This window comes from Macrobrachium rosenbergii, chromosome 49 (assembly GCF_040412425.1).
Source record: "Macrobrachium rosenbergii isolate ZJJX-2024 chromosome 49, ASM4041242v1, whole genome shotgun sequence".
Taxonomy (NCBI): Eukaryota; Metazoa; Arthropoda; class Malacostraca; order Decapoda; family Palaemonidae; genus Macrobrachium; species Macrobrachium rosenbergii.
In genome coordinates this window covers 44,806,698-44,821,105 of record NC_089789.1, presented here as the reverse complement: position 1 = coordinate 44,821,105, position 14,408 = coordinate 44,806,698, and the positions used below count along the sequence as shown (strand labels likewise).

At 34.9% G+C, this 14,408-nt stretch overlaps 1 protein-coding gene across 1 annotated transcript in view; it reads left to right on the top strand.

The window, feature by feature from the left end:
• Window positions 1-14,202, top strand: part of LOC136832320 (transmembrane and immunoglobulin domain-containing protein 1-like) — a 32,270-nt gene extending 18,068 nt beyond the window's left edge. Inside the window, 7 exon segments of the mRNA XM_067093227.1 lie at window positions 7,965-8,209; window positions 8,769-8,870; window positions 9,581-9,689; window positions 10,570-10,730; window positions 11,590-11,605; window positions 11,608-11,712; window positions 12,103-14,202. Coding sequence (XP_066949328.1) covers window positions 7,965-8,209; window positions 8,769-8,870; window positions 9,581-9,689; window positions 10,570-10,730; window positions 11,590-11,605; window positions 11,608-11,712; window positions 12,103-12,272 — 908 coding nt within the window. The 3' untranslated portion in view covers window positions 12,273-14,202.
• Window positions 14,203-14,408: the final 206 nt, after the last annotated feature.

Sequence of the window (14,408 nt, the reverse complement as noted above, 5' to 3'; positions counted from 1 at the left end):
AACCACTCGTAACCAAGACTTTCCATAAAGCGTGATTTAGGATGACCCGGGCCAGCAGCTTCGGGAATGAATGACCTTTGCAATTCGGGATAAAGATTGAGGTAGATTTGCCATAAAAAGCGTCGAAAAAACGAGATTTCAGTAATTTTATTATGGCATTACGGGTAATAAGCTTTCTGAAGTTCAGTTGCATTGCTTTGAGTTACCTTGCTTGCTTGCGTTTAAAATTCATATTGTGAAGTTACTTGCTACTGTAGAGATTTTAGATATATATAATAAAGCTCACTTTAGAAATACTTTCAACCCAGTGTCTATAACCAGACATTAAAAATTTGCGTAGTAGTTTCTTTGCTTCAGCGGTCGAGTATAAATATGTCAACCTCACTTGATATTTAGGATTGCTTTCAACAGATTCTAGTCAATCAAAATTGTGCCTATGCAGCTTGATGAATTTATAAATTCAAGATATTAACCTTTGTTTGGAACTTTCATCCTTTCCTAATCAATGTTAAAACTTTTCCCACTAGAAATGCTTTAGATAATTTCTCGAGTAAAATCTTAATTTCTATAAGTTTCTAATCATAGCTATATACAAACATTCCCTTCTGGATAAAAGCTTCAACTAATGGAGAACCAAACTGCATCCCTTTCCCTCCATTCGGGTCTTAAAAGTTCTTCCCGGAGGACTGCAGTGTAATTTTCATAAATTATGAACTTTAAAAAAGCTTCCCTGAAACTTCTAGTTTTCACGAATCAAGGATTTTATATGAACGTGTAGTCAGTTCAGTTCAAAATCAGTTACTAAGTAGCTTGCATTTATTTATCCTGTATACAAATACTAACCAGCTACTTTGGTTGCATCCAGAATCTGCTGGAACACGCAAACAGCATCCAGCCATCTGCTGGAACTACGCAAACAGCATCAGCCATCTGCTGGAACTAGCAAACATCCAGCCATCTGCTGCTGGAACTAAACCAAACAGCATCCAGCCATTTGCTGGAACTAAACCAAACAGCATCCAGCCATTTGCTGGAACTAAACCAAACAGCATCCAGCCATTTGCTGGAACTAAACCAAACAGCATCCAGCCATTTGCTGGAACTAAACCAAACAGCATCCAGCCATATCCAGCATCCAATTTGCTGGAACTAAACATTTGCTGGAACTACAAACATCATCCAGCCATTTTGCTGGAAACACAAATAATATCCAAACATAAAATATTAAACATCCAGCCATTTGCTGGAACTACACCAAACATCATCCAGCCATTAGCTGGAACTACAAATAATATCCAGCAATTTGCTGGAACTACTAAATTGACAACTTCCAGCCATTTGCTGAATATACTAAACTGCACTTTGTTATTTGCTGGAACTATACTAAAATGACCACTTCCAGCATATTGCTTTAACTATACAGACTTCCAGCAGTTTCTAGGTACATTAATAATGGCGTTCCTTTCAGTACAATTTTAATATTTTAATAATGGCGTTCCTTTCAGTACAATTTTAATATTTTTTCCAGCAGAAAAATTAGTTAAGTTACTGCCACTGAAATTGTGCTGCAGTCACATTAGAACACTTTCACAGACAAAACTGCTAACTTAAAAATTTACATTTATTTAAACATTTCATACTCCAGATTATATTACCATTTCAGGCAGATTACCATTTTACTGTCATTTCCGTTAGGCATGGAAAACAAGGTTTGTCTTATGGATAGGAAGACTTCGTTTAACAAACGAACCTTTAATCTATTGAAGTCAGAAAACTTTGAAATTTTAATACCATATAACCCATCTGACAAGTATGATGATAACAGTTTGGCTTAAATTTTAAGATCACAAATTATGCAGTAATAAATTACTTTGTCAAGACTAATTAAAGAGTTTTGGAAGCATAACTTCAATGATATTTCTACATAAAAATCTGCACTGCTTCTCCTAAGGTATATAATTAGGATCTCGGCATCATCTACATTTCTAAAACATTGTATGGCTCCAATAAGTTAACTTCCATGTTTATAGTCATTTGTGCCCCTGGAAAAGCAACCTTTTGGGAGATATGCTAGGAGATCCATAATCTTATAGTTTTGAGGTCGAATAGGCTCTGAAGTCTTCATGCGCTGAATCACAGATGGCGAGGTCATGTTAGCCACAGGAGAGAAGTCTTAAAATGCAATGACGCCTCTGAAGTTCTTGATAGTTGATTTGTCTTGTTCTGGTTGAGACTGTTGCCTTGGGAAAGGCTCCTGGTGTCACTTCAGATGTCAGTCTTCACTGGTTTTGGTTTCAGATTAGATACTGCTTTGTGTTTGTGCCGTTTTCTTGCTCTCAAAAAAGGGTAGTCTTTTCTTCACTCAAGCAGGCAGCAGGTTTCATCAGGCAGGTGGTGACAATCTGATGCGACTCGCTTCATGTCCTGAACAAAAGAAATATCTATGTAAATGCTATAAAAAATTAAACATCAGCTTAGAAAGCAATTTAATGCACAATTCTGGTAAGAAATTTAATAGGCAGTCTGAGTAAGCCTTTATTTAAATGAGCAGGTATTTGATTAAATTAAATTAGATGAAGCAGCAAGCAAGCTATATTTAAGGAAGCTTAGGTAAGCTATTAGAGTTTATAAGCTCAAGCTGTTAAAATTTAAACCTATAATGGGAACAGCAATTCAAGTAAATATTAAATCTGAGCAGATTAGCTAGTAAAACAAATGGTTAACAGTTAAACTAATATTAAAGTTGACTTATCTGTCGTATGTACATTTACAAATTATTGGAAAGACCACAGCCAACCCATTAATACATCCTAGCTTAAGTACATAGTGACATCCAGGGCGAGACATCCAAAGTCAATCACATCCAACGTTTGTTTTGGCACAAACCGCTACCTCTGGAGCCCACCAACTTGACAGGTCAGGTCACTAATCAATTTCCCAGTCGTTAGACCAGTATACCTTTAGAAAACAAGTCCCACATGGACAATATGCGAGTTTAGAGCTGCAGAAATCCTTAAGAGTTTAAGTCATTTTAATTCCCTCGTTCTTGACCATCATACCTTAAGAAACCAAGTCTCACATGGGCAGTCCAGAGCTGCCGAATACCTGAAACTGAAGTGTTAAGGTCACATGTTGATAATCTCCTCGTTCTTAAGCCAACATGTTTATAATTTCCTCGTCTTAGACCAGCATATGTTTACAATTACCTCGTCTTAGACCAGCATATGTTTACAATTACCTCGTCTTAGAACAACATACCTTAAGTCCCACATGGAAATGACTCTAGAGCTGCAGAATATTTTAAACTGAGTTTAGGTCACATGTTAATTTATTAATTCTTAAACCAGCATACCTTAAGACTAAGTTCCAAAGTACAATGAGTCTACTGTAGGATTTCCTTAAATTGAAGTGTTCTATTTAGGGACGAAGAGCTTATTTATAATTTTAGAATTTAGAGCTGCAGAATACCTTAAAAGAATTTAAGGTATTTAAGTAACCATCCATAACAGCAAAGTATTCCTTTGGCTAAATAAAAAAAATAGTTTTCGATTTGAAAAGCAAATTGAAAAGATTGGCTGCAAAGGCACAGCAAGCTTTGCTAAGCTTGAAAGCTACTAAATGACAGCAAAAGATCTTAATGAAGTCTGAAAAGCTGTGAACAGCTGCAATAGCAGTTGTCAAAGTAAAATACCGAAATAAATACAAAAACTCAAAGTATTACGATACAGTAAATAGCAAAAGGGTACAGCAGCTTCCTTGCTTTAAAGCTTGAGCTGCTAAATGACAGCAAAAGCAGCTTAATGGAGACTGAAAAGCTGTGAACATCTGTGGAAAAAGTTACTGTGACAGCAAATAAACCTTAATGAAGTAAAAGTCACCTGAATATCTGCAATATTTCAGGTAAATGACCGAATTCAGGTAAAATGACCAAATTCAGGTAAATGACCAAATTCAGGTAAATTACAAGAAAAAAATCATAGTAAGATTGTGCTTCACTCCTTGTTACTACCTTGTCGAGGTCCCCAAATCTACGACTCAACATTCCAGTAACAGTACCTCATTCACTACTTAAGTCAATAGGCACACTGCATTCAAGACACTAATTATACTTTCCGTTTTCCCATTTTGAGGATCGAACCCAGGGCTGCTCTTATGAGAGCACACTACCACCAATACCACAAGGCAAGTGAAGTTTAGTACCATGGACTAGAAAGGAATGAACGAAGCAAAATGCAGTTCCAAAATATGTAGACTTACTTACAAGTAAACTTAACTGAAACTTCTGTAGACTTTCTATAAAACTAGTCCGAGAGACTAAATATCTTAGCCAAAAACACATGTTATGAGACTTTGCAGACTTAACTACAAACCTAGATTAAAAACCTTAAGCCAAAAACACATTTACAACTTTGCAGAAATGAAACTAGATTTTAAGATTTTAAATGAAAAAAACTTAATTAAAATTCTATGTAGAAAAACCAATTAGATTAAGAAAACTCAACTTACTTTCTGCTACACATTCAAAAGGTTTTGCAGACTGACTACAAAACTAAACCTATACTTTAACCTTAAGTCAACTTCTGATTAGAACTATGTAAACTTTAACGAGACAGTGCTTTACACAATCAGGACCTATCCAAAAATCCTAAAGACAAGCAACCAAGCTAAAAGCAACCACACAACCTAAACCTGGTACCTATGGTACATGGCTATCATCTTGCAAACAAGAACGATTACCAAGAAATGCCTATTACCATCTCGTGAAAGTTGAAACTAAATGGTTTTTTTTTTTCTCGAAGTCAGGATCTACACAGCAAACTTAAAAAGTTTGCCATGTAGAACCTTAGTCCACCTTTGCCTGACAGGTGACAACATGCCACCCCGGCAAAGGTGGACTTAACATGTATTATATGAAACGGTAAAATAAAAAATTACTACGTATAAAGTCCACAAAACCCCACAAAGGTTCAGAAAAATGTCAAAAGTCCACAAAGTCCCCAAAAATCAAAGTCCAAAAAGTCCCCCCAAAAATCCAAAGTCCACAAAAGTCCCCCAAAAATCAAAGTCCACAAAAGTCCCCTAAAATCAAAGTCCACAAAGTCCCCCTAAAATCAAAGTCCACAAAGTCCCCTAAAAATCAAAGTCACAAAAGTCCCCTAAAATCAAAGTCCACAAAAGTCCCCCAAAAATCAAAGTCCACAAAGTCCTAAAAATCAAAGTCTACAAAAAGTCCCTAAAAATCAAAGTCTACTAAAGTCCCCTAAAAATCAAAGTCCACAAAAGTCCCTAAAAATCAAAGTCCACAAAAGTCCCCAAAAAATCAAAGTCCACAAAAGTCCCCCAAAAAATCAAAGTCCACAAAAAGTCCTAAAAAAAGTCAAAAAGTCCAAAAAAGTCTAAGTAAAAATCTAAAATCAAAGTCCACAAAAGTCCCCAAAAATCAAAGTCCACAAAAGTCCCCCCAAAAATCAAAGTCCACAAAAGTCCCCCCAAAAATCAAAGTCCACAAAAGTCCCCCCAAAAATCAAAGTCCACAAAAGTCCCCCCAAAAATCAAAGTCCACAAGTCCCCAAAAATCAAAGTCCACAAAGTCCCCCTAAAATCAAAGTCCACAAAAGTCCCTAAAATCAAGTCCACAAAGTCCCCCCCAAAAATCAAAGTCCACAAAAGTCCCCCCAAAAATTCAGTCCATAAAAGTCAACAGTATTTACTAAAAACTTAAAATACTTTAAATTTTCGTAAAATAAACTACGAATTTAAAATAAAATTGGGTTTTCAAAACCTACAAAAAACCGTAAATGTTAGCGAAGTATGCTAAAATTTCTGAAACAAGTTTTTATCGAAAAGTATTTTAAAAAACAAACTAAACATAAAGCTACTTAAAGCTTCTTAAGTTTATCATTGTTAATTATCATTGTTAACTTCCACATACTAACAGAAAAAACAAAGCTTTCAGAAATTTCAAAAGTTACCGCCAATGTTACAAGCCAGATTAAAACAAAATTACTTCGAAAAACACTGAATTCAGCTTCCCAATTAAGTAGAAAAAAAGTAAATTCAGGAACACAACCACTTAATTCAAATTTTCACTATAAAGTTCTGAAGCATCTTTAGTGTACGAGTGACTTCCCTAAATTGAGACTACCTTGTATAAATCTGTAAAACCCACGTACTTTAAAAACAAATTATCGCTTAGATTTAATGAAAATCGACGGTAATTTATTTAGGAGACCAATGCACTATCAATTACCGGTGAGCGTAATGAAACTAGTTTATGAAAGTTTAATTGCGAAACTAAAACGAGTTATTACTTCATTACAGCACCTGCGTACTTAAACCGAACACGCCACTTAAACACTAAAAAAATTTAGCTTATTAATACACTTACCGATCCCCATAAAAGTTGTATATGAAAAACTAAAATGTGAATTTCAACACCACCTCACTAACACTTGTGTACTTAAAATCACTGAACATTAAGATTTAATAAAAAATTTTACATAGAGCTCATCAATCACCAACCACAAAATCACAAAAACACGAAGTCTTCGATAAAACACTAACTTCACTGCAAATCAAGAGCTACTTAACTAAAATATATATAAAAAAACACTTACCATCAATCAATCACGTAAAACCACCAGCTCACGGAAATCTTCGAAGATCCACGAATATCTTGGAAAATCACGAACCACGAAAGCACCTCCATCCCAGTAGACGAACACACGACCGGATTAAAACACCAACTAAGAGATGAGAAGGCTTCCGGGTAAATTTTAACCGCCAGTCAAGGACGAGTAAGGGCAGGCTGTCTTACTCTTTCGTAAAGCGAATTCTTTCGTTTTCCATCATTTTTTAAAAGTGGTTCTTAGTTTCTCATTCACTCCGCTGGTCTACTTAGAGGAATTTATCGTGTGGAGATTGTGAATGGAGTAAAAATTTACAATTTGAGTTAGAAATGAAGTTTTTAAACTGAATTTTAATTATAACTTTTAAAATTACGAATAAGTCTCTCCTATTGTTGCGTTAAAATTCACAAAACTGACAAAATTAGTACATTTTTTCATAAATTAGGCTTTTAATCGTATCCCAAAATCATAACAAATTATTTTTTAAGCTGAATTTTAATTATAACTTTAAAAATGTCAAATTTACGAATACGCCTGTCGTTACATTACGTTAAAAATCAGAAGACTGAAAATTTTAGTCAGTTTTTTACAAATTTTCAACCGTATTTCAAAACCTATTAGAAATTAGACTTTTTAAAATTGAATTAAAATTATAACTTTAAAATTCTAAAAATTACGAATATGCCCGTCGTAATGTTAGGTTTAAAATCAAAGAAACAACAAACTTGGTCAAAATTTGAACATATACATACGTATATATATATATAAATATATATATATATATATATATATATATATAATATATATATATATATATATATATATATATATATATATATATATATATATGTATATATATTGTATATATCATAAACCCATATGGAAAGATTATATTTTACAGTGAATACCATTTTATACCTTTACCCTACTAATTAAAAGATAATATTCATAACATACAAAAACGTCAGTTCTTAATTTTTGGGGGGGAGGGGGTTAGGTATAGCGTGAAAACTCCATTTTGATATTATCTTGTTTTTATTTCCGTTTATATTAGCATTCCAATCGGGCTATGATGTATTAGATTACGTGAAAACAGGAAATTAAATACTATCTACAATATAACTGGATAAAAAAAATATTAGTATTTTCCCTTGTAAGTTTCACTTGAGGGTGTACAGAGTTTTCGTCCAATTTTGACTTCTCCAAAAGAATCTCTACCGAAAAGCACAACACCTCTACAAACACAGGTTTCATAAGCTTCGGGAACCGCCTAGGCATATAAAACACGACTCCATTCCTTCCAAGAAACCATATACGATCCCTGCTTCCTTCCAGGCGTGAGTCTGAGAGCGGAGGATGAATTCCCAAAGCTCTCCTCGAGTGTTGACCCAAACCAGCAAGTTCCTGACAACTACACTCCCTCGCCCGAGGACGTACTGGAGGGGGAAATTTGGCCCGAGGCACTCACCTTAAATACACAGAGCCCCGACCCTCCGGTGCAGAATAACACCGAGATCCTGGCCCAAGTGGGCGGGGAGGCCACGTTCAGCTGCGTCACGCACCACCTCTCCGATGAAATGGTAATGAACGAACCTTTTTTTTTTTTTTTTTCTGAGGCAGGGTTTCCAGTGTTTTGGATTTGGTGCTTTTAACACCCAGCTGAAGTGGGCACGAAACTTCATTGACTTTTTTCACAGCTTATAAAAGGGATCCAATTTTATACCTGTCTTTTATCCACGCCAAGTTTTTTTTTTTTTTTTGGTCATAGTGCAATATTAATTGAATCCTCGAATTTCATTTCTCTGATTTATTTGAGAAAACGACTTGGCAGGAAGCCCCTGTTCTGTATAAATACGATGGCTCTGAACACAATTAGTTTTTGGAAGCTTGCATTTCAAGTCATTGACCCCTGTTGCTTCTTCCATAAGAATAGGGTTCATGTTCTGAATAGTAATAATAATAATAATAATAACTGTATTTGTTCGTTTCAATTCATTGTGAATCTGACGATGTCAATTAGATGGAAGTAGCCTGCTAGCTCCAACCAACTTCTTCATTTATTTAGTATTATGATTATTAATATTCATTCACTATATTTATTTACTACTCCCTGATCCAATTTATCATTTTCAAAAACAGGTCACCTGGTTGAAAAGAGACGACGACCAACTATTGACGGTGGGCCAACAGGTCTATGCGGCTGAGCCCAGGTTCACAGCTACTCATTCTCACCAGAATAAGGTAAATGAGTTTTGAAGGTCACGAGGAAACAGATTGTAGATGAAGAAACATGAATTTTAATTGTTAGGTTAATAGGTGGGTCTATTGGAAGCATTGTTATATCTAGATAAGGGTTTTCACATGTTTTTCAGACTGCTTGATGTTGGTGATGCAAGAGTTTTAAGGAATTACTTAAACACATGGACGGATTATATATATATATATATATATATATATATATATATATATATATATATATATATATATATATATATATATATATATATATATATATATATATATATATATATATATATATATATATATATATATAACATATAAAGGAGCCCATAAAAAAGCCAAAATGTGAAAATAAAGGCTATATTTCAGAGAGACCAAACTGTATTTCTCCTCAGGCAAATAGTGAATCATTCACCATTTGCCTGAGGAGAGAGACAGTTCGGTCTCTGAAATATAGTCTTTATTTCCCACATTTGGCTTTTTTTTATGGGCTCCTTATATTTGATGGAATTCTGCTTTAACAGAAAATATTTCATAGTCATATATATATATATATATATATATATATATATATATATATATATATATATATATATATATATATATATATATATATATATATATATATAAAACAGCCTTCCCTATCACATTTCATTCTATAGATATTCACACACTTAATCGTTCCATAATGAATCCTGATTGTCTTACAGGCGTGGGAATTGTGGGTAAAAGATGTCCAACTGTCAGACGCTGGTCAGTACGAGTGTCAGATCACCACCCACCCCCCTGTGACATTTTATTTCACCCTCAAAGTAACTCGTAAGTAAAAAAAATTAATATTTTCTAATGTTATTCGCCTTCAGAAATTCTCTATCCAAACATGCTTTCTGTCTGTCGTGGTTACCTTGATATTATTTATGAAATATCAGTCACTAATAAATAATGTAGGCTAAGGTATCTTTCAATTTCTACGTACGAAAATGAAAAATAAAAGAATTCGTTTTTTTATATTCAATTTATTTAGTAGGATATTTCAATGGCAAAGACAAAAAGTTATACGTTTTTAAATGATTTATTTGTTTATATTATCAATTCCTATTCATCTCTCTCTCTCTCTCTCTCTCTCTCTCTCTCTATTTCTTGTTAGTGAAACATCAGTCAGTAACATTAACTGTGTGGTTCATCAGAAAATAAGAAAATCGAAGTTCTTGTACTTTTCGATGTTATCTTTCTTGGTTTGTGCAACATTTTGTTAGCATTATTAACTCTTTTCTCTCTCTCTGTCTTCTTTCGTGCACTTTTTTTAGAACACTTTATTCAAGCTGAATATTTCAGTGGCAAAAAATAAAGAAAGAGTTATTTGTACATTTTTAATGTTATACAAATTGAAATTTATACTGGTTTTATATATTTTGTTCTATATTGTTAACTTCCATTTCCCCATTTCTCTCTCTCTCTCTCTCTCTCTCTCTCTCTCTCTCTCTCTCTCTCTCTCTCTCTCTTAAAAAAGAATAATTTCTGTGAATTTTTTTAGATGCACACTTTATTTAAACTGAATATTTCAGTGGCAAAAATAAAGAAAGAGTTATTTGTAAATTTTTAATATATACAAATTGAAATTTATACAGGATTATGCATACTTCGTCTATATTGTTAACTCCTTTTCATAACCCCCTCTTTCTCTCTCTCTCTCGAGCAGAGGCTGAGGCCAAAGTGAGTGGCCCGAGTGAGGTGCACATCGAGGAAGGCTCTAAGTTGGCACTGGAGTGCCACGTCAAGTACGCTGCGGCTCCCCCCGTGTACATATTCTGGTACCATAACTCGACAATGGTCAACTACGCCAACCAGCGTGCCCTCGAGGTAAGGAAGAGGAAGTTATCGTTTGTTGGTAGAGCAATTTTTCGTCTATTTTTATTTTTATTTTTCAGTTTTTCTTTTCTGATCATTGATCTCCTCTTTATGAAATTCATATTGCCTTGTTTCACTCACTGCACGACGCCTGGTGACTTAAAATCATTCGTTTATTAATTATGTTACTCGCTAAGAGAGCATGAATTTCATCAAGTCAGTGGCACCCTGTGGTGGGCTTGTTCCACACGAATTGGGTTCACAATTCATATTGCTTTGTTTCACTCATTGAGAGAACATGAATTTGATCAAGTCAATGGCCCCAATAGGCTTCATCCTCGGAATAATAGTAATGATAATAATAAAGAATACGTAGATTTACGTAAAGCTTCATATTTCGAAGACTCTCGTCTGCTCCACAAGGACAAAATGACGACCGGTCTTAGAATATGATTTACTGTACACACAAATACTCGATATTTCATTTTTATTTTTTATGTGGCAGTTCGATACTAATCTATACCGCAGATACTTTATTTTTTGCCTGAACAACATACACTGTAATGGTGATTTTTTTTTTATTATTTTTTGTTGTATTTCAGTTGGGGCTGATAGAGTATAAAATCTGTCTTCTTATTTTTGTATAACGATTTCATATATATATATATATATATATATATATATATATATATATATATAATATATATATATATATGTATATATATAGTATATATATATATATATATAAATATATGTATATATACATATTGTATATATATATATATATATATATATATATATATATATATATATATATATATATATATATATATATATATACATACTATAATAAAATCTAATTCATCGTCAGGTGCAACACGGTAACTACTCAGCAGCCTCGTAGTCACTCGAGTGAGGGCATCTGACGCAGGGACATATACTTGTGAGCCTCATCTGGCAACACCGGCTAATATCACTGTCCATGTGGTCACTGGTGAGTACACTTGACAAAGAGAGAGAGAGAGAGAGAGAGAGAGAGAGAGAGAGAGAGAGAGAGAGAGAGAGAGAGAGAGGATGAATGGGAGCCATGAAATGATTGCTTGGAAATATTAATATTTTGTATGAAGAGATATCACTAATGTCATATTTTTATTAATATTATAGATATATATATATGTGTGTGTGTGTGTGCATGTGTGGTCATATGTGCGTGCCTCCTTTATGTCTGCATAAGAAGAACGAGAGAGCGAGGGAACACAAAAGTAAACAAAACACATTTTCATGCCTTAATAATTCCCACTGAATTTACAACCCATACATTGCTTCCAAACATCCTCTGGCTAAATACAGAAACATATAATCTCTTTCTCTCAACCTTCCGCAGGTAAGAAGCCAGCGGCTATGCAGCACGGGAGGAACCCCGGCGACGCCAGCGCGGCTTGTCGATCTCAACTTCCCTTTAGTCTGCTGCTACTTTTCCTCCCAGCATTCGCTCTCCTGTCCTCTCTCTCCCTCACGAGTCTGCCCAGCCAGCCACGGAAAGCCAGCAAGTAGTAAGTGCCCTTGGAAGGGATCGGTCCTTCCGGGACACGAAGGCACACGAGGAGGGAGAGTCAGGCATTGTCCCCCTCGGAGAGATCTACCGAGCAGGGCATCCAGAGAGGAGAGCTCGTCCTTCAAAGGGGACTGGATATTGGAGATAAGATTCTGGGTCTCTGAACGTCCTTCAACATCAGCGTCTGGGTTTCAACTCTTCCTCCCGGAGAATCATTGCTCGTGTCGTAATAACGGCTTGTGCGAAGGACGGGGGACTGGAAAAGGTGGTGAACAAGTGCAGCATGTTTCTTTCCTAACAGCCCCAAATCTATTTTATTTTCGATTTCCTTTCCTGTACATAGTGTTTGGCCAATGTTGACTCCTTGCTCTCTCTCTCTCTCTAGCACCCCACCCCAAACTCCTCCCTACGGAATTCAATCTAGATATTGGTGAAGAGCCAAGGAAAGTTGTAGCTCCTACGGAGTGTTTATCTCTAAATATCGTTTCTAGGGAAATCAAGGAGATGTACTTTTTACTGTTCTGTGTCCTAGAAAAGAAAATATAATAAACTAAAATGTAAATCTAGTCCATATTACTAGGGCAATTCAGACACTACAGTATATATATATATATATATATATATATATATATATATATATATATATATATATATATATATATATATATATATATATATATACTGTATATATACTGACTTGAAAATGCGTATAAAATGTTTTGAAAGCCCCAAAGAAGAAATATTTTTAAGGTTGGTTACGTGTCACTTCCACTCTTTCCAGACTTACTGAAGAGTCTTCCTCTCGTGATTCCAGAACGTGAAGACGATTGACACTAACCGATGCTCATTTGTTTCCGTTGACTGTTTGTGTTGATAAATTCACTCTTAAGTTCTCCTATTTCCCGCTTGATAAATCGTTATTTATCTAATTCCAAATATCTGTTATTAAAAATATCTTATTTTTATTTTCGTATTTACTACGGTCAAATAGAGTAAATTCTCTAAAAGAATTTGTCATGTCTTAATAATTCTAGTCTAAATGTGTAAGTATCCATGCTTAATATTGCTTCATTTCAGTGCAATCCCTATGTTACGTGATAATAGTTTTACAAAAGGGTGTTTTGATAAACAAAATCATCAATCATCTGGTTTTGGGAACGTGATTCCTTGGAATGCGTACATTGATTTTTCTTTGGGAACTTGATTCCTGGGAATGCACACAATTATTTTTCTTTCGAAAGCAGAGGTCCAGCAAACCGTTGACAAAAAGTGATCATGAACTGGAATTGTTACGAAGGATTGTTCCTTTCCGTTATATGAGAGAAACTATGGAAAAGAGATCTGCATCTTTCGGAATCAGTTAGATTTATAATGGAAGTTAAACTAACTGGTCGAGTCTAGGACCGTTCGTGTCCCGGACGCTTCTTCATAGAGTATTGCTGTTTTTTTACAGTGATCTTGCCATAACTATTTGTAGTTACACTCTTTGTACAGTACACGTTTGACTATTATCATCATATAAATATAGATATATGAATAAATATATAAATATAGTGTTCCGTTGCACAAGGGCAGCCCAGCTTCCAGGGGACGTGGATGGAATTCTCTGGTACCTGGGCTCAAGTGGATGGATAAGTGAGTCAAAACTTGTGTTTGTCAGCCAAAAAAAAAAAAAAAAAAACCAACCTGAACGTACCCTGAGGTCAAGACGACGCGGTCGTCTGCCACGACAATGTTTTTCTTTGCGTTTCGAAGACGTTCATATTTTTTTTTTTTTTTGGTCAGGGGGGAAAACTTACTATTAACCATATCCAACATCGTTTCGTATTGATGGGAACTAACGTTGCCACTTAAGTGCGGAGCAAAGTGTCTCCTTACTCAGATGCTCTAACGGAGTTTGGTAGAGGGGATGGAACGTATAATAAATAATAAATATAACGAATCGAAGCCCCAAAAATAAAAGGAGAAGAAACTGTCCGATAAGCTATTAGTTTTTTTTTTTTTTTTAATTTCGTTCAGGGCTTGGCGGGTTTGACTTGCCGAATTCAGAAATGTGTGTCTCGAAGCCCAAACTATTGGACAGATATTATAATGAATATATACTACATATACTTTCTTGTCTAGTCGTCTAATGA